General features: G+C 39.3%; 1 protein-coding gene across 2 annotated transcripts; it reads right to left on the bottom strand.

The window, feature by feature from the left end:
• Window positions 1-10290: 10290 nt before the first annotated feature.
• Window positions 10291-15823, bottom strand: LOC113009035 (3-oxo-5-beta-steroid 4-dehydrogenase-like). 2 transcript variants are annotated; one of them, XM_026147079.1, is made up of 9 exons: window positions 15571-15823; window positions 15180-15347; window positions 13611-13727; window positions 13415-13492; window positions 13027-13149; window positions 11322-11431; window positions 11073-11238; window positions 10896-10978; window positions 10291-10814 (listed from the first exon to the last, which is right to left on the bottom strand). In XM_026147079.1, exons 1-9 carry the CDS (start codon window positions 15661-15663, stop codon window positions 10772-10774), a joined length of 981 nt encoding a protein of 326 aa, XP_026002864.1. In that variant the 5' UTR covers window positions 15664-15823; the 3' UTR covers window positions 10291-10771. The 2 variants fall into 2 exon arrangements, with proteins under 2 accessions (XP_026002864.1, XP_026002865.1); XM_026147080.1 differs by lacking the exon at window positions 13027-13149.
• Window positions 15824-20333: the final 4510 nt, after the last annotated feature.

Here is a 20333-nt window from a genome sequence, read left to right as displayed (position 1 = left end):
AAGTCTTTGTCAACCATAAATGCTCTACAGAAAAAAAGAAAACACTAAATGAGATTAAACAGTATGAAAATGTTTTTGCTATCTCAAAGCACCACTTCAATGCCAAATTAAACATTTCAACTCACAAGTAGATATATAAAATACTGCATACAGCCTATAGGAATAACTTTAACAACTGGAAAGGAAAGTTTTTTGCAGCCCATGCTGCAGCTATAGCATTAGATTCTGGCATGTTATAACTTTTTTGAAAAGGAATTATTTCAAAATTAATAGCTGTCAATGTATTATTTACCTCGGGGAAGTTGGGAAATGCTCACAAACTATTCCAAGAACAGTTTCCAGGGTTTTCTGACTTTCGTTGCTGACAATAGCATAGGCCACAGGGACTCCATGCCCATGATCATCTCTTACAACAAGTGTGAATAAGGGAAATGAATACTGGTTAACGCAGTGCGTGGTGTCAACAAATACTAACTGTTTTGCATAGTTCTCCATGTTTGATTTCATTACAGGTGTCTGCAAAACAATCATTAGTTCTTGGTCAGATGTGTATGGTTGATAGAAGAGAACATGTTCTTGATGTTTTCCATTAAGTAAGGTATGTACACTTTGACTGTCTCCACAGTTAAAGTGCTTCTTCCTCATCATGCAGGTTCTAACACTGTCAATGTCACGTGGTGTGACAAAATGCTCTCTGTTGTGAAGATCTCTGTGTCCATGTTCTTTGGCCCATTTATGACATTCGGTTAGTATGATGGCTGGCTTAGTTCCAAGGGAAAGCAGTTCCTCAATCTTCCTCCTCAAATCACTGGAAATATTGTTGAAATGTGCGTCTTTTGGGTCCGAAGGATCATGCCCATCATGCTTATCATATGTACGCTGCACGATGACTGTGTGGTCTTTCCAACATTTGAGTACTTTAAATGAAACATAGGCCTTACAGCCCACTGCTCTGTAGCTGTTTCGACTTTTTTTCCCAGCTCTGATGCAGTTGAATTTGTAATAGTCTCTTTTCCTGTCTTTACCTGAGGCAACATTTAAACATTTATAATGTCCATGAAGGGTTAATGAGTTCAATTTTTCTAACACAACACTGAATGGGTCCTCCTGGCATTGTGACACATGCACACAAAGTTGTGTGTCTTTTCCAGTTCTTTTTTTTTCGTCATTCAGAACACTTCTTCTAATTATGTCGTCCATTTCTGGTGGAAAAATAACGAAGGTTTAATTAGTCAATATTCATTAATTCATTTTAACTTGTTGTGGGTTTTTTTGCAATGTAAATATTAAATATAATATTAAAAAATATATATATATAAAATAATATAAAACAAACAGGGGCTAAAAGAAGCTAAACTTTCATATGGTATGTCTCTGGCAACTTTAACATGATGTCCCAGGGACAACATCTACACGATGTCCCAGGGCAACTTCTACATGATGTTCCAGGGACAACATTTACGCGATGTCCCAGGGACAACATTTACGCGATGTCCCAGGGACAACATTTACGCGATGTCCCAGGGACAACATTTACGCGATGTCTCAGGGACAACATTTACGCGATGTCCCAGGGACAACATCTACGCGATGTCCCTGGGACAAATTTGTAAATTTCTGGATTACTGTTAATCTCCATAGAATCAAGAACTCATGTCCAGTTTCACAGCTATGGACCAGTTAATTATGTTTCCAGGTGATAGTTTGATTCATAGATTCAGCACACAACCATAAGTCTAGGCCTTTTAGTCCAGATTCTCTTCACTTATGTTTGTAAAATGATCAGGGAAGCTACTGCAATTTTGCCTGACCCAACCCCCGGGCCACGAAACACCCAAAAAGTTGGGGAACGCTGGTCTAGAGAACACTGGTTAGCTAATGCTGTCGTCAAGTAGCCTATCGCTAGCAAACAAACAGCAAGCCAAGTGAGGAACATATGTATAATGCTTACCGTTTATTAAAGGAAAGTATCCTAAATTGACTTCAAATTCGGCGGACAGGCGGCGGTTTTTCGCTTCTTCACTTGTATTTCGAAATACTCGAAGGCGGGTATTTCGAAGTCGCAAAGGAATGACGTCACAAGAAGGTGATTGGTCACTTGCAATGTTGAACCTGGAACAACATTAATTATGATGATGTGGGAACAATGCTGACACGAGGAAATCAGATCGTCCAGATAAACACACCCTTACAATATTGACCACAGAAACGTACAAGCAAGAACATTTTAACTGCTGGAACCATCTATTAAATTTCTTTATACATAAGCCATTTCTGTGACACTTAGACCCTGTGAGCAAGCATAGGTGACAGTGGGGAGGAAAAACTCCCTTTTAAGAGGGAGAAACCTCCGGCAGAACCAAGCTCAGTGAGGGGCCGCGGCCGTTCTAAGGGTTTTCTTAAGTATATCATTTAAAACTAACCAATTTGAAGTTTCCAATTCGTTTTCCAGAAATGTTTCATATCACGATTTCTTTTACATTACATCAGCTTTGTTTTGTTTCCTGGTGAAACAAAACAGTCGGCCTATAGATGAGAAAAACTGATGTATGCAACTTGGTTTCTTCGATAGTTTGGCTGCCTCCTTTATGAAAATTTCAGCAATCATATTTTCAATTGCTGGCTGATTTAATTCCAAGGCTAGCAAAGCTAATCCTGCATTTTTAAACTCTTTACACATGGCTTTGAAAATCACCTCATGGAAGTTTTTGAACTTCTCTAAGGGGATTTTATCAATATCATCCTTGATTTTAGCCCAGATGTTGTTGGTATGCTGGTTGTAGATGTCTGAAACTCTTTCCAGACTGATGACTTTGCCTGATTTTTTTACAGCTTGCTTAACGAGTTCTGCCATACAGTTTTCCACCAAAGATCTGTATTTTTCTTTGTTATCTACAGCCTGCATGGTGGCACGGCGGCCTTTGTCGATTGGAATTCTGCGCTTGGCAGTTTTTGGGTTTTTTTGCATTTTCGTTTGTAATCGAAACCTAAATTGAAACGAAGGTTGTTGAAGTGTGAAATATTCCTATAATCGTTAATGACATTAACGTTACCACTTCCATAATTATGTATTGTGAGGTCCATTAGCTCATGGATGTGATCACTTCCATAATTATGTACTGTCACACCTGTGTGATCAATGTTGATATCTGCAACATGATAAATGACATATTCTAGATTACTCAACTCCTGCTGCAGCTGTGTAAAACTGTTTTGCATTTCGTCCTGGAATGGCCTCACATAATTTGCTACGGCATGTCTCCTGACACTGTCTGAGTTAATCCGAGCTCTTCTGCGGGACATTGTGTTTAATAATAATAATAGAACTACCTTCTATTTATAGAGTTGCTAATTATTTGGTATTATTGCAGCAAACCAGCCTATGAAATGGATGAAACACATCGTGACCGGGTTCCAGCGCTACACAAGGGACCTGCTTCAAACATACCACCATGCCAATCAGATTACATCTTCCATGTGAGGGTGAAGAGGTGACCCTTCTGGATGGTGAAGGTTTGCTGCGTTTGGTGAACAGTGTGGTAGTAAAACCAGGGAAAAATAAAACTGGCTCCTGTTAAATATTCTTAAGTCTTGTGCTGTATAAATAGTGGTATTTTTTCAAAAGATACAGTAATTAAAGTAATGTTAGTAGTGGGTGATATCATGTAAACACTGTCATGATTCTGTGTAAACATTTTGTCATTTGTAAACTATAAATGACATGGATTCTACATTGTAACTGATGTGATGTTCTACAAAGTGGTTTTAATTTAAAAAAAAAAAGAGGCAAAAATTTGTTTGTTTCTTTATTCAACTTTTGAACAGTGGTACTCAGTCAGTACATATTCAGTAAATGCAAATTATTTACATGGCAGTGCACTACAGGAATGAATGTAGACCCCTAGATAAAACATTTTGGGTCATTCCCAAAACCCACAGCTTTACTGTGTTACAGCAAAGTATCCAATAGCAGTGACAACTCCTCCACAGTAGCAGGTGGGATTTTTCTTTTTTGAGGACGGCTCCTTTTACCTTTCAATACAGATGGTCTGTTTATGTTTTGATCAAGAGCCTTTTTTTGGGCAGCTGAATAGGAGAGGTCTATCTTATGGCCAACCTCTGGCTGTATCTTGGTCATATTACCCAGCAAAACCCAGTATGCAGGTTCATCTGTAACAGTCCTTGTGCCACGGATCTGCACTGTTGCTTCTACATTAAACAGAAGAGCAGCGACATGGGTGCAGGTCTCCGCAACTCCGGCCATACAGATGCAGTGTGCGGCTTCAGCCTTCCCTGTGATGCTCATCATGGCCCATGGCTGCAATGCTGGTTCATTCAGTCTTTGAGAGTGCAGTACTTGAAAAACACACGGACAAAGTTAATTTAAAGACAAGAACTAATGAGCCAAGGCCGACATAAATGTGTATTATCTACTTTATCATAAATGTAACAAAGTGTTTAGAAAGTTAGCACATACATGTAATTCTTCATTTTTTTATCTATCCATTTATAGAACGCTGCATGTTATATTCTAAATCTGCCTGCAGAAAATGAACCAACAGTATGTAATGCAAGGATGTCATCACTTTTGAGATGGAGAAAGCATAAAGTGACAATTATGAATCACTTAATATGATAAGGAGATTCTGCAGGTCATTAATCAATGTATAAAACTAAAATAAAATGTATTTTTAGTGACACAGGATACAAACATGGAAGCAAGATGTATAATTAGAATTATTTATGAACAATATGAATAAATCATTGCAATTTATTTAACCATAAAGAATAACTAAATTCTTCAGCACAATGAACTCACTAAGTTATCCCTCTAACAGAGCCTCCACATGTTCTCACTCTAATTTCCCCCTGATGAATGAAGTTATGCTACACTAATCTGAATGTTCGGAGGGAAATCAAACGCATTTCACTCGCAGTACTCAAGCTGACTTACCTTTGTTTGAATGACGACTTGTACGTGCTGACTCCACAGACAAGGTACGAAAATATATCAGGCTACGTCAATAGCGGTTGGTCTTCAGGGTTTCTACTCCACCTCCGTATTTCATACGGGTCCACATTTCCAATGCATGCTATTTTCTGCAAGTACCGCCGCTTCGCCTCTGGACGCAATCGGTCTCTATACAGTCCATTCTCTTTTGACCTATGCGTTGTTCCCCACCCCCTTAAATTTCAGAGCCCCCAGTAATAATAATAATAGTAACAATTCAAATAGCTGGGGCTTGATCAACCCTACCTGGGTCACCTGGGAAAGGGGGTCTGATTGTTGAAAGGCCCGAAAACCTCTGTGACTGCCGTCAGCAGCAGTTATGCAGATTAAAATAATTTTATTGTTTAAGTTATAATAAATGAAGGTGCCTGTGTGGGCGTGTCCCACTACCTCTTCTGCCTGAGGTGCCACCTTTCCCTTTTGTGCAGCTGACTCTCGTCAGTAATTAAAGAGATTTAAGCCCAGGGAAAGGTGAGTTCTGGGCCAGAGTGCCATGTGAGTGGTTACAGTTAGTGAGCTGCTCTTTTTGGCTTACGTTTTACTTTATTGACCAACGCCTGAGTTTTGTTTTTCTTAAATGGTGAAAGCGGCTTGTCCGTCTCTTTTAGTTGAGCTACTTTAATAAAACTCTTTAATTTAACCCTCATGCCTTCTTGTCTCCTTTTTCTGACCCGGACACTTTTTGTTACTGCCCCCTCACCGCCTAGACCCCTCAGGGAAACGTAACAAGTGGGGGCTCGTCCGGGATCTGAAAAGGGAGTTTGAAATTGGTGGTGTTTGGGTTTTTGTTTTTTTTTTGTTTTTTTGGCTTTTGTGTGATGGTTGTGTTGCTTTTTGAGAAGAGTAGAAATACACCTTCCCAGTTAAGTTAGGTGAGTGTTCAGCTGAGCTTTTTAAGTTCTTCCTTCGGGCACTCTTTTATTATTTTGTCTTTCTTATTTTTGGAGTAATCCTGGGTGGGGATTAGTTCCCTGTTGGGGGTAGGCAATTCAGTGCTCCAGTTGCTGAAGCTTTGCCTTTAAAGTTGCCTCGAGCCCAGCACGCTCCAGAAGATAGGTAGGTATAGTTTGGTGTGCTTAGGAACTGGGTACGTTGTATTTGTTAATGTGTGTGCAGCAAAAAGTAAGTTGGTCAAGAAGAGGAAGTTGTTCGGTTACCATTAATTGTTGGCTAGCCTGTGAGAGAATTGGCACAGGTGTGTGGTGGTTGTCTTCAGGCTGAAATGGCGTTCCAGTTGAATCAGCTGGAGCTGACGAGCACTGGGCCTACATCTGTTGGTGAACAGGTGTCCAGAGGCTCGTTTGTGAGCAATAACATCCACCTGTTTCCAGTTTTCTGTGAGTCTAGTGTTCATAGCTTCTTTATTGCATTTGAACGCATAGCGACTGCACTGCAATGGCCTCAAGACATGTGGTGCGTGATGTTACTATGTAAATTGACGGGTAAGGCTCAGGAGGTTTGTTCTGGTTTGTCTATGGAGGACTGCTTAGTTTATGAAAAGCTTAAAAGTGCCATCCTCCAAGCCCATGAACTCATACCTGAAGCCTATAAGCAGCATTTTCGAGGTTTGGAGTTGGCACAGGGTCAGTCCTATCTTGACTTCGATAGGGACAAGGCGACGCTTTTTGATAGGTGGTGCTCTGCAAGCCAGGTTAATGACTTGGGGTCGTTACGTGAGCTTGTGCTTCTAGAGGACTTTAAGAACACAATGTCTGAGTGTGTTGCTTGTTATTTAAGTGAACAGAGGGTTTCCACTTTACAGCAGGCTGCCATATTGGCAGATGAGTTTACCCTAACTCATAAAACAAATGCTGTAGAATGTGATACCCCTCTGTGCCATAGTACATCTTGGCGAGGTAAGAGTGGGCCAGCTAACAAGGCTGAAAAAGTTGTGGTTTCGAGACCCAAAACGAAGCTTTGTTTCTCTGCCACAAACCTGGACACCTTGTTGCTAACTGTTTGAGGCTGAAACTCAAACAGAAAGCACACTCAAAGCAAAAAGGGCCTGCTTTGAGAAAAGTCAGTCCAGGTTCTCAAACAGACAAGGTTGCCCGGCCTAGTAAAAGGCTACACTTGGAGCATAATTGCTCAGTAGTGTCATGTAGTCGGGGTAAGAGGTCAACTAACCCTGAGTTGCCGCTGGTTGACAATTTCCCAGGTCCTCAAAATGACCCGCAGGGGGACAGACTGTGTATAAAACCACCAGTAAGACCGGCAACCCTGGCTAACAAACATGCCTGTACCGGTGACTTGAGGAATCATCTGCAAAGTGTTGCAGTAAGGTCTTCTGACTGCCTGCTGTGTTCTCCACATGTGATGGCTCAAAAAAGCCCTGGCTATCACATGAGACATTGTTTTGCGGGTCTGCGGCCACCTTCAGTAAGTATTTTGAACCCATTGAGATGGGGTTGGCAGCTTCCGCTAGCAATGCCTAACCGTTGCTATGGGGTTTGGTAGGTGGAAAGCCTGCAATTTGTTGATGTGACAGTTACAGACTTGATTTGTAGATAGTTTATCATAATCACTTGACAAACCACAGGTTTGTATTTATGGGAGGGGGTGTTACGGCCCTAGCAGGGCCTCCTCCTGAAGGTGCCTGTGTGGGCATGTCCCACTACCTCTTCTGCCTGAGGTGCCACCTTTCCCTTTTGTGCAGCTGACTCTCGTCAGTAATTAAAGAGATTTAAGCCCAGGGAAAGGTGAGTTCTGGGCCAGAGTGCCATGTGAGTGGTTACAGTTAGTGAGCTGCTCTCTCTTTTTGGCTTACGTTTTACTTTATTGACCAACGCCTGAGTTTTGTTTTTCTTAAATGGTGATAGCGGCTTGTCCGTCTCTTTTAGTTGAGCTACTTTAATAAAACTCTTTAATTTAACCCTCATGCCGCCTTGTCTCCTTTTTCTGACCCGGACACTTTTTGTTACTTCCCCTCACCGCCTAGACCCCTCAGGGGAACGTAACATACTTTATTTTAATATATCAGATTTAATGTATACATTGTTGGTTTAAAACTACACATTTAACTTTTTTACAAAATGCTTCCAGGATGGAACCAATGTTCAGTCTGTTTTCCACCTGTGGGAAGGAGTGCACACTGCAAGATGCGTTTTCATTAACCCCTGCAAGTTAATGCGGCCAATGAGGTATGCACTTTGTATTTTATGTCGTAGTAGAAAAATAAGATGCTCTGATGCGACCTGAGTGCTCACACTGGGCCTCCATAAAATGAAGGTTATAACAGAAAATCTGTCGCTCGCTCTCCCTCTCTGTCTTTCACTCACACAGACACGCACACCACCACCATCAACTTTGCTAAATTTCTAATGAAAAACATTAATCAGGCAGCTGTGATTGAGCAGCAATGTAAATCCAACTATTTTCACGGTTGTTGTGGTCGTGATAATTTTGTGATGCCACATCGAAAAGGCTCGGATGAGCTTTCCAAAGTTCTACAAGTTGTGCCTCCATCGCCTGTGTCCAGATCACACGCTGCACAGCCACGCTGCACAGCCAAGCTGCACCGTCTTTTTCGCCGACGGTTACGTGTTTGCGCGTGAGCAGTGTGAGCAGCTGCGGTGACGCCCTACGAGCGATTGATGATCGGGAGCTGCTCGAGGTGTTAATCGCTTCTCGTTACCCCACGTATACTACACGATGCACGATGAAGGCCAAAATTGGGCCGATCACCAAATCGGTCGCATGACTCAAAAATCGGCTCAAAATGGGCCAAAAATCGCACAGTGTAAGCCCAGCATTAGAGCAGCAATGTTTGTTCCCCTCAGAGAAAGAAAAATAGGCTGCAAAAGTACAGGGAGGAATGGGAAAAGGAAAACACCTGGCTGGAAAAGTGCACGATAACATCTATAAAGCGCACTGCACTGTGTGCCGGCGCACTTTTTCCATAGGCATGCACACACAATGGTGGGCACACGGAGAACATGAAGGGCGTGAAAGCTCGGGGAACCCTTAACCAATTTCTTGTCCACCAGGCCACGGCAGAAGCAGATATGGTATGTAAACATTGGTTTGTTTTTTTTTAAACCCTCTGGTTAAGGTTAATATGGGCATGTGCAGTGAATATCAGCGCTATGTGGCCAGAAGTGTGATAATATAATTTATTTTGTGTAATAAACAACTGCAAGGATAGATGATTACAACAAATAGATGACTAATACATAAAAGTAATACATAGATGAATAATGATGATGAGTTATGATGCGTAATCATGGGAACAAGTGTGTTTACAAACAGGAGCAGCTGATTAGCATTAGAAAAGCTGAAATAATACCTCAACTGAAGCCAATTGTACTAAATGCACTAAATGTGCACTGTTACAAGAATGATTTTGTTCTATTGTTTTCTATTAATTTATATAATTTTAAGTTAAGCAGGACAGAGTTCTTTTAAAGAAAGATTTACTTATATTCTCAAAAGTTAAGCATGACAGGCTTCTGTTTAAGAAAGAGACCCGTTTTACTGTGTTAATGTTATTTTGAGCTAAAAATAAATGGCTAAATTATCATTTGTTTCCCATATGGTCATATCACAAAGAATATGCATCTGCTTAAATCAAATTCAAGTCAAATGGTTAAAAAAAAATTTCACACACAAAAAAAAAGAGCTACCACACTTTGCCCGGCCCTGGCCACGAGGCGTCCCTTATTTATTTTTCAGGGAGTTGGCAACCCTAATGATCGACTGTTCCCATTAGAATTCCACAGTTATCATCTTGTACCCCCTGAAAGTCCTGTATGCTTTGAGAGACCGCTACAGTAGGGAAACATACAAAAGAGTGTCCAAACCATTGTAATTTTGGCTTATTTCTGTCTTATATAGTATCCTGACTCCTTAGCTAACTTAATAACTTTAGCTAAAGCGAACAGTCTAATTCACAGGTGTTGAACTCCAGACCTTGAGAGCTGGTGTCCTGCAGGTTTTAGATGTGCCCTTGATCCAACACAGCTGATTTAAATGGTTAAATTACCCCCTCAACATATCTTGAAGTTCTCCATAAGCCTGGTAAAGAAACTAATCATTTGATTCAGGTGTGTTGACCCAGGGTGATATATGAAACCTGCAGGACACCGGCCCTTGAGGCCTGGAGTTCAACACCCCTGGTGTAATTCATTAGTGCAGTATTACTGGATCACCTCTGAAGTGGTATGATATGACTATCACTGAAACGGCAAACTTTGTGCTGGATTATTGTGCAGTTTTCTCGAAGGACCCGGATGTATGACCCCAAAAACTGAATTTAAGAACTAAAACTGAATGGTGAGAAGTGAAACTGAAAGCATTCAAGAGCTAAATTTAATTCAAATTCAGTTTTAAAAGCTGTTATTCAGGTTGAGCAATTCAGATTTGGTCTGAGCAATGAAAGTGTTGGCAGGATGAGAACACCATCTGTCCAGAGTTTAAGCTTTCTATACTTAACAGTCTTGTTTTGATTTAGCCACACCTTATCTTTATTTTGTAGTTTGCAAACATTTACTATCCCAAGTTTGTTTGTTTTGTCACTCAAAACTTATCTGTAAGACTTTTACAAAACTAAAGACATCTGTGAGAGCAGACCTTCATTATTCTTCCCACAGCACGGCTCAGCAGTGAAACCCTTTACCCGAGGAAGTGTATTATATTGTGTGCTGTAAAATTAAGTTGTTTTTTTTTTTTTTTTAATTAGCTAATAGCAATTAAATATTATTTTAGCAAAGTAAAGATGCCAAATTTAATCACTCTCGAACAATGTGTTGCTGTTTGTGGTGTTTAGAAGTCATCATGAAATGGATACTCTGGATGGTCAGACCACCTGTTGAGCCAGAAAAGAGAAATATTAATTGGAGCCGTTTGTTCAAGGAGCAAAACTTCACACAAGCTGCACTATACTCACATGAGAAGCTCCACAAAGCGGATGTTTTTGTTCAACCCTTCAACTGCCTTCATATCAGCGTCAGAGAGAGAGAAATCAAATATCTGGAAAGTTGGCAAATAAGTCTGATTATATTCCATGCGTCTGGTTTTCAGAAGGCACTTTTTGCTACCTACACACCTAAAATTATAAACAAACCTCAAAGTTTTCCTTTATGCGAGCAGGGCTGAAGCTCTTTGGGATGACCACCACGCCTCTCTGTACATTGAACCGCAGACACACCTGAGCCGTGGTCTTGTTGTACTTTTTGGCAATCGATACCAGCAGGTCATCTTCCAGCATTGGGGGGCATTTTAGGTTTACCCTTTATTGAAACAGTGATATTTTAATGTCAATCAAGAGGCTGAGAACTTGACTAGCTACTCATAAAATGAGTGTGACCCATACCAAGATGGATCTCTGGATGTTCCCAGCGGGCTGTAACCAACAATGACGATACCATTCTGCCGGCAGTATTCAAGCAATTTTGGCTGGGTGAAATAGGGGTGGCATTCAACCTGTAATAGAGCACATATGTATACATACACACATGTTTCTGATGAAGACAGCTTGGCTTATTCCTTGCGAGTGTTATGAACCAACACTTCCAAGTGCATCTTGATTGTTCATGTTACTTAAATAATAACTTCCTATCTCTGTTATGCTTTCATTGATTCAAAGTTCAGTCCTTTCATACTGATAATATTTCAGGCAGTAAACTTACTTTTTAAATAAATTTGAAGTTTTCCCCACATTTCTGGGCGGTATACATTGCCTGCATTTTGTTCCTATACCTCTGCAACATATCCATGTCCTATCCACACAATGTTCACATATCTATCAAAACACAGCTGTGTGTGTGATTTAGTTAAAACATATTGGGCATATGTCTAAAATCTGAGTCTTTCTGTTGTATTGTTCATTAGCTGTATGCGCAAATATTCAAAGACTGAAACTAAAGCCTTCAGCTGGTTGTGCCTCAGATTCTTTCTTCTGACTTTAATAAATTGCCGCTGCACAATAAAGTAACAAAAGCATTGACTCTTGAAACACTACTTTTTAAAATGAAGAATGGTTTGCACATTTATCTGCTGATCTTACGGTAAATATAGTACTGTACATTTCCCAAGTCTCGAGTATTTATATTTCTAATAGGACAGTTTCTTGTAAGTGGTGCTGAGCAATAGTTCTCCAGGCTTTCTGAAGACAAAGTTTTACTTTGGGCACTAGCTATTTTTTCACTCTTTTATCATGATTATTAAAACACCTAACACTGATCTATGAAATCAGTGTTATCAGTGTCACAAAAAGGCAGCTAATTCAAAGAATGACTCATTGAGTCTACACATTACAGAAAAGTTAGGAAAGAACCAGTTTCTTTAGGGACTTATTAGCATCCTGTAGTAAAAGAAAATTTCTTCCCATGTCTTTTATCTAAATCTCTGCCATGAATAACACGATTTGATGAGCAAAGAGCTTTTAGCTGGAAACTTGGCATATTTCAGTATGGTGTGAGGAAACTGGACAAGAAAAAAAACCATTAGAGCAGATGAACAGCATCTAAAAGCTATGTCCTTAAGAAAACAGAAAAACTGTATCAAAGATCTGATATGGGACCTGAGTGGTGTATCTCATCCTTCAACTAACCCATCAACAGTTTGTTGAGACTCACCATAAATGGTCTTTGTGGAAGGGTGGCTGTCAAGAAGCCACTCTTAAGGAAAAGAAGCAAGAAGAAAAGGCTGAATAGTGCCAAATTACACAAGAACTGTGTCAATACTGCGCCGTGCTACCTCACTGAACTCCTTAGTTCATATACCCCGGGGAAAACCCTAAGATAATCAAGACAATTACTCCTAGTGCAGCCTAGATCCTGGCTAAAGACCAGAGGTGACCGTGCTTTTGCCCTGGCAGCCCCTAGCCCCTGGAACAATCTTCCTGCTGCTATTCGCGCCTCTGATTCCATCTATTCATTTAAATCTCAGTTAAAAACTTACCGAGCGTTTTCAGTTAGTTAGTTCAAAGAGCAAAGCTTTTTGACCTTAGTATTCTGAAAACAAGTACTTAGTAACTTATTTCCAGACAACTGCTTGCTCAATAATGTACCACTAACCTGGTTTGACACAGGTTTGTGTTTCAGCCCCGGCTTGTTAAGGATTAGCTCTAGTTGTCGCTTGTTGAAGTTTGAAACCCCAAGAGATTTTACAAGGCCAGCGTCTTTACAAGCTTCTAAAGCCTGTGAGAGACATAGGAAAGCACAATAATAAAACAATATAGTCAACGTTGAACTTTGAAACAATTTAAAAGCTCACAGAAACAGTAAAACTGAGACACTGTTGAAGCTGTCATTGATTTTTACCACATATCTTTTTGTATTTAACTATAAGTTAAAGGACGCGTGTACCCAATACTGTTGTTCTGTAGCAGTTATGTTGTCTTCACATATGTTAGGAAATCACTGAAACTAAATTTTCTTGAATAAGCAGGCCACCAAGTCTCACCTCCCATGTGGCACAGAGGTCCGTTTCATGATAAAGCCACTTCCCACTCTCATCGTTGGGGTAAAATTCATCTCCTGGCTTCAGAAAATTATAGTGTTTCAGTATAGTATAGTATTTCATTTGGTGCAGTAAAACCTCATGAAATTCAAATGTAAAAATTAAAAACTTGTTATTAAGTTTTCACATGTGTGCATACCTTGAAAGCCATGGGCTGTCCTATAATATAGAGGTCAACATAATCCAGCTGTAATGTCGTCAGGGTTTTCTCTAGAGTAGGTCGTACTAGCTCGGGTGGATGAAATGTGTTCCACAACTTCAAAAGAAAAGAAGAAAAGTTAACAAATGTAGAAAAAAGCTACAGAACTCAGCATTTGGTTTTTTTTAAGATTCAAAGGTATGTCATGAAAATGAATATGTTATCGATTCGTATGTTATCCATACCTTTTAAGTTTCACACAGGCCAAAAGCATTTTAGACTTGTTTTTGGTTAACTTTTGCCTTGAGGGACTTTGTAATGTTTGTCTCGAAAGGTGTTGTACAAACCAAAATGTACTTACTTTATCTTCCTTATTTTTTTGTGGTTCAGGGAAATAATATTGGTATAATATTCAGATTGGCTTTTTTTCTTATTTGCATTATTAGTTATTTACTTTAAAATAACTAAAGGAGTTGTACTTTTTTGTCACTTTGGCCACCATTTTTGACAGGAAAAAACACATTTTTAAACTTTAAATTTTTTGTTGACATCAACAATTACACCCAGAGAAATCCTGCTAAACGCATTTTTCATGCATTCTCGATATAGATGTTAAAGCTCATCTAGAAACATGCATGCTAGGAATGGTGCAACCAAAACCTGTGCATGCCGTCATAGTGCTGGATTTGTTTCAATGAATTAGATGAAAAACAACCTGCTTCACCCTGAATAACCTACATGAGGATTTTGTGGATTTGTTATTAATGGAACTTGTTGTTCGATTTCTAAAAGTCTTGATGATCTTCATGCATCACTGAACTCTTGAGGTGGGAAGTAACAAAGCACAAATATTTGTTAAAATTTTATAAAATTTTCTATACTGCACTTCAGTAGTAAAACAGGCTCGTTACTTTTGCCTTAACGGATTTGCTTTAACGGATTTTTGTCACTATGAGCCAACATTGTGTTTTTGCATATTATGATACATGCAAATCAAACTGAGGCTATTTAAAGACTACATGAAAATACTCTGGAGATTAGTTTGGTGTACTGTGATGGGTTTAAAGTAAAGAAGAGTGTGTGACCGGTGCACAGTGACTGTGGTTTCATGAGTTTGCATGAGTTCTACATCAAGTGTAGCAGAGATTCATATGAATTTTAGCTGATGATTCTTAGATCTATTGACTGATATATATATATTTTATTTTACTTCTTTTTCTTCAGATTCAAGCTGAGTATACTTAGATTGGAAAAAACTTAGGCTGAAGTTTGTATTCCCATCTGCTAATATTATTTTATCATTGTGTTAACATAGCCGAAGGTTAAGTTAGCTTTGCACAGAAATAGAAATGTCCTCCAAACAGCTACTAAACAGCCTGTACTTTTTTACTTTTACTTGAGTAAAGAAGTTGAATCAGTACTTCATCTTTTACTGGAGTAGTTTTGAACAGTAATAGATGTACTTCTACTTAAGTACAGAATGTGTGTACAGAAAAACAGAAAGAAAAAAAAAGTTCAACAGTCAAGGTGCACAGGAGAGGCTCACACGAACAAGTATGCTTTGCAAACCTTTCCACAATAGAAGATGTCCTCTCTTTTCACAGTTCCATCTGCTATTTTGTCCCTTATTGCTTGCCCCACTTCATGTTCATTGTAATAGATCAATGCTCCATCAATATGTCTGTAGCCCGTCTCGATCGCAATTTTGACAGATTCATATGCAGTTCCTTTAGGAGTCTGTCAAAAAAAAAAAAGAAGAAGAAGAAGTAGTACTGGAAGGAATATATAGTATAAAATAAAATAACAACAACCATAATAATAATATAATAAGCACTCAAAAGTCACAGCGAAAAACAAACAAACAAAAAATCCTACCACTATTTTTTATTTATTCATTTAGTTTTTGCTTCGTGACACATGCACAACGATATACAATATACAATTAAATCATGAATCTTACCTCGTGGGGATCTGCATAAGTTCCCAGTCCTATCAAGGGTATGCTGTTTCCATCAGATAGGGGAATGGAGTGACTTTCTGCTGTCAATTCCATGTTTAACAAAAATGTTTGTTACAAAGATCTTGATGTCTGACACTGTGCACTCACTCGAACTTTTGAATACTGTCTAGGAGGCTGGCTCCTCTGCTCTCTACTCGGCCAGAAACTCCTCCCAAATGCAAAGTGCCTCAACTGTTGCTCATGAAAACATGAACAACCGGACACCAAGACAAACATTTACAAATGGAAGTGAACACGCTATCTGATCATCATGAATGAGACTAAAATGCTATACTATATGCTATATTATATGTTGGATTAAGCTTTCAGATACTGGTAAAAGCTGGCAGTGACAATGGGATTACGCTGAATTTATCTACCCCCAGGGCCCTATTTCAGGAAGCCGGTTTAGAAAACTCAGAGTGAAAAACGATACTCAGGGTTGAGTAACCCCGAACTGTCCAACTCGGAATATTCGGTTTCAGAAAGGCTGATAACAATTAGTTCAATCAACGCGGAGTTGCTTTAACCCCAAGTTAAGCACGCGCACGAGGATACATAAAGCCCTGATTAGTGGAGCACAGATTAAGCGAGTCACCATGGAGACGGAGGGAAAGAAGGCGCGGTCAATGTATTTTACAGCGCTTGAGGCCGAAATTCTGATGGCAGCATATGCCGATAACATGCAAATTTTGCAGAAAAAAAGTAACACAGCCTCAGCTGCCAAAGAAAGGGAGCATGCATGGCAAAACATAGCCAACAGAGTCAATGCGTGAGTGTTAATTTAAACATTGATCTAGGGATTTCCACCCATTTAACACGTTATTTTATTATATTTTATTTTACACATTTTATTTTGTGATGTGATGTGAGCGCAGGTGCAACCCAACAGGCCCCAAACGTTCCTGGCAGCAAGTAAAAATGAAATATAAAAATATAGTCCAAACAGGTAAGGTGTAATTGTATTATGAGCCATAGTGCTTGGTCTGTTTGTCCGATGTAAATCAATTGCAGTTAGAGGCTACATTAATTTCCCCTCTGTAAGCACTTATTGAAATTATCTGAACACATTACAAGTACATATTTGCTTACTCTGTGTGCTCAAATGTGACCCGTTATTAGAGATGGCACGATACCACTTTTTTATGTCCGATACCGATACCGATATCATAAATTTGGATATCTGCCGATACCGATATGAATCCGATATAGTGTTTTTTAATCAACAAAACTGTTTTTTAAATATCTTGCTGCATTTTGTATAAGTTCATACTCAAGTTTAAAACAACAACTACACTAAAGCTATTCTGTTATACCTGTATGCAAAAAAAAATATTTCATAGTTCAGCAATACTGATCAATCTAATAAACTTAAACCTACACCATCCTCCCTATTCTGGTATTTTAAAGAGTACTTAGCGTAAATATTAAGCAACCTAACTAATAGGGTTCCAACTCCCAGCAACAACAAAAATAAAAAAATAAAAAATAGGGAACCACCCCTCACGCTCCACCTCATGATGCTTAATCGACGTAATCAACCTTAATTTGATGCAGTGTGAAAAAAAATGCACAGAAATCAATTATTTTTCAAGAAATATTAAATAGATTCAACATCTTTCTTCAACAAAATTGCAGACTGCACAGATGGTACCTTCCCAAAGGGAAAAAGTACTATAGCTTACTAGGGTATATATATTAGACTTAATAGTTACTATATACAGTAATGGACTTCTATTCATTTTGCATCAAATTAAAACTTTGGGTGTCAGATAATTATTTATTAAAAGCTAGACATTTTAAATGAGAATAAGAAAGAAAAGTATGTCTTTGTGCCCCCTTTTCCCTGTTAATGCCCTATCGGCCCCCCTGGCTAAACTTTGCTAGATCCGCCCCTGCACAGTTACCAGCGTCAGCTACGTAGAAAAAGATCCTGGAGTAGAAAGTAATATTAAATACATTCTAACAATAGCTGATCAAGCTTAAACGTGCTGCTGTTGTTCAGCCGCTGGTTTACTCTTTCTGGTGCAAAGTGGGCCAAAAACAAACTAGAGAGACAGACTCGCGACAGAAAAGCCGATCAGCTGATCGTTAAGCAGTTTCATGATTGAAGTAGCAGCAGGAGAGGCAGTCTCCATATATCGTTTGGTAAGCTTAACGCAGGAATGCTTTACATTCAGAGATGGACTTACACACTTGCTTTACTTCTCTCGGGATAACTTTGTCGGAGATGAAATGCTGGGTTGCTAGCGAAGCTCCAAATGCTATCCAGACCACCGACAGGTCCCCATGCCACAGCCGCTCTATCACGTGATGCATACTGCTCTGACATGCTAACGTTCTGAGGTGAGTTACAGCGTGTTGCAAGTTTTGTGAGGTGCTTTCGTGATATTTAATGGATCGGATTACATTTTTTATTTTTCTCCGATATCCGATCCAGTAATTTAGGTCAGTATCGGACCGATACCGATACGTAATATCGGATCGGTCCATCTCTACCCGTTATAGCCAACAGAAAAAAGCGGAGGCCCGAAAAACAGGTGGGGGTCCTCCACCACCACCACTCACAGAGGCTGAGCAGTTGGCTTCCACATTTGTGATAATGTTGGCAGCATCACATATGATCTTCACAGTGCAGAGAACACAAATTAGCATCCATTACTATAATGAAATAATTTGTTAGTTTGAAATGCTACAGGGAACTATGTACCTGTACATTAATGCTGTGGAAAGACTTCCTGTTCACATAGTCTCCTTCATTTACTGAAGGAGCAATGATTGGAATGTGAGTGCCATCTATACAGATGCCTGGGAACCGTGAGAATAAATGTAAAATTTAAGTAGTAGTTCAAGTATCACCACATCATGAATTAAGTTTTGTTCATCCTGATACCTGCAATTTTGTGGCATCCCTCTTTGATAAATCGTGTGGGTCTATGACCGGGGAACACCACAAACGAGTACAGGAGACGTTTCAGTGCAACTGTAACATTCCTGACTGCCCGACAGACGGTAGCCTTGGAAACGTGTTCAGCGTCACCAATATTATACAGAAAGCTCCCGTTTGCAAAAACGAAGTGCAATACAAATAATATGTACAGAACTGAGAGAATGTCCGCGATGTGTCACATGAGTAATATTAAGCCTGAGGATGTTATTCAAATGAATTATAGATTGTGCTGAAAAACGGTAACATTCACACAGGAAATCATCAGGAAATGATAAAATGTCCAAACGCGCTCTAATCACTCTCTCCCGGCGGAGAGCTCTGCGGAGAATTTGGGCTTCAACATCTACTGGCTCTTCAAGGAAGTGGCACGCCATGTCTGACACTTCCTACAGTCAGGTTTCCGACACAGAGGCGGAGAAAGTCAGGGTTAGTTGAAGTAAACCTGCTAGGGGGCAGGTTAGCTTCACGGAGTGTGTCGTCATAGTAACTCACTCAGAATTAATCTAAACTCGCTTTGTGAAACCGAAAACCCAGAGTTTTCGTTAACTCAGGGTTTACTTACTCAGAGTTTGCACTAAACCGGCTTCCTGAAATAGGGCCCAGTTCTTCAGGTGACACGGTGTTGAAAGCCAAAAGGTGAGAGGGAAATTAAAGGGTATTATCAATGGGACTATTCCACTCCACCCCCATAGTGGTACATCCCATCTGCCTAGTATTGAAAAGTCTTTCAAGATTCAAGATCTTTATTGTCAATACATGAGTATACACAGTTTACAGTGTACCGAAATGCTGTTTCACCCCAAGCCCCCTATGGTGCATTTATATAAGTATATAAAAGATATATCTCCAAGAGATATAAAACTAGGATTTACAACAAATAATATGCTAAATTTAGGGATAAAAGGGTACTAATTACTAACTATACAATACTATAATGACAACTGTACAAAAAAGTCTTTGATTTATGATTGACCTGGAAATTATATTAATTTATACTAATACTTATACTAATGTTTTTTTTTCCAATAAAAACAATAATAACATTAATAGAATACCTTTTTTTTCCTAAGCTTTATTTTCATTTTTAAATTAGAAACGAACAAAAAAAACAAACAAACACACAAAGCAAGAAAGAAAAAAACAAAACAAACAAAAAAACAAAAACAAAAAACAAACAAACAGAAAACTCACAACTATGGGACAGAGCAAGTATCATCAAATAACCACAGCATGGCAGGCCATTGTGACCACAAAAGCACTCCCAGGTGCACACTCTTGTATCTATGCCTTTCAAGGATAACCTCAAACATCTGTAATAGATTACCTTTGAATGTAACTTGCCATGTTAGCCCTCTACTGCATGACTTTTTAATTTTTGGGGAAAAAAATATTTCTCCCTATTTTGGGGGAGCTTTAGGGTCCCTAATAGCAGAGGTGGGACCAAGTCATTGTTTTGCAAGTCTCAAGTAAGTCTCAAGTCTTTATCCTCAAGTCTCAAGTAATGTCAGGCAAGTCAGAGTCGAGTCTCAAGTCACTGGTGTAAAAGTCCGAGTCAAGTCACAAGTCTGAAACTTTGAATTTCAAGTCCTTTCGAGTCTTTAAAAAAAAAAAAGAAAAAATAATGTTGCAGTTATGCTAAATGTAAATATTAGACCATGTAATTTTAAAATCTGTGTTTTTCTCAACACATGACAAAATAGTGAACTTAGAAAATATACACAAATTGTGAAATTGCACCTCTTTAAAATGCAGCTCAATTAAACTTAGCTCCAAG

This window comes from Astatotilapia calliptera, chromosome 17 (genome assembly GCF_900246225.1).
Source record: "Astatotilapia calliptera chromosome 17, fAstCal1.2, whole genome shotgun sequence".
Classification (NCBI taxonomy): domain Eukaryota; kingdom Metazoa; phylum Chordata; class Actinopteri; order Cichliformes; family Cichlidae; genus Astatotilapia; species Astatotilapia calliptera.
The sequence above is the reverse complement of the archived record's forward strand: the minus strand, read 5'-3'. Positions and strand labels throughout refer to the sequence as shown.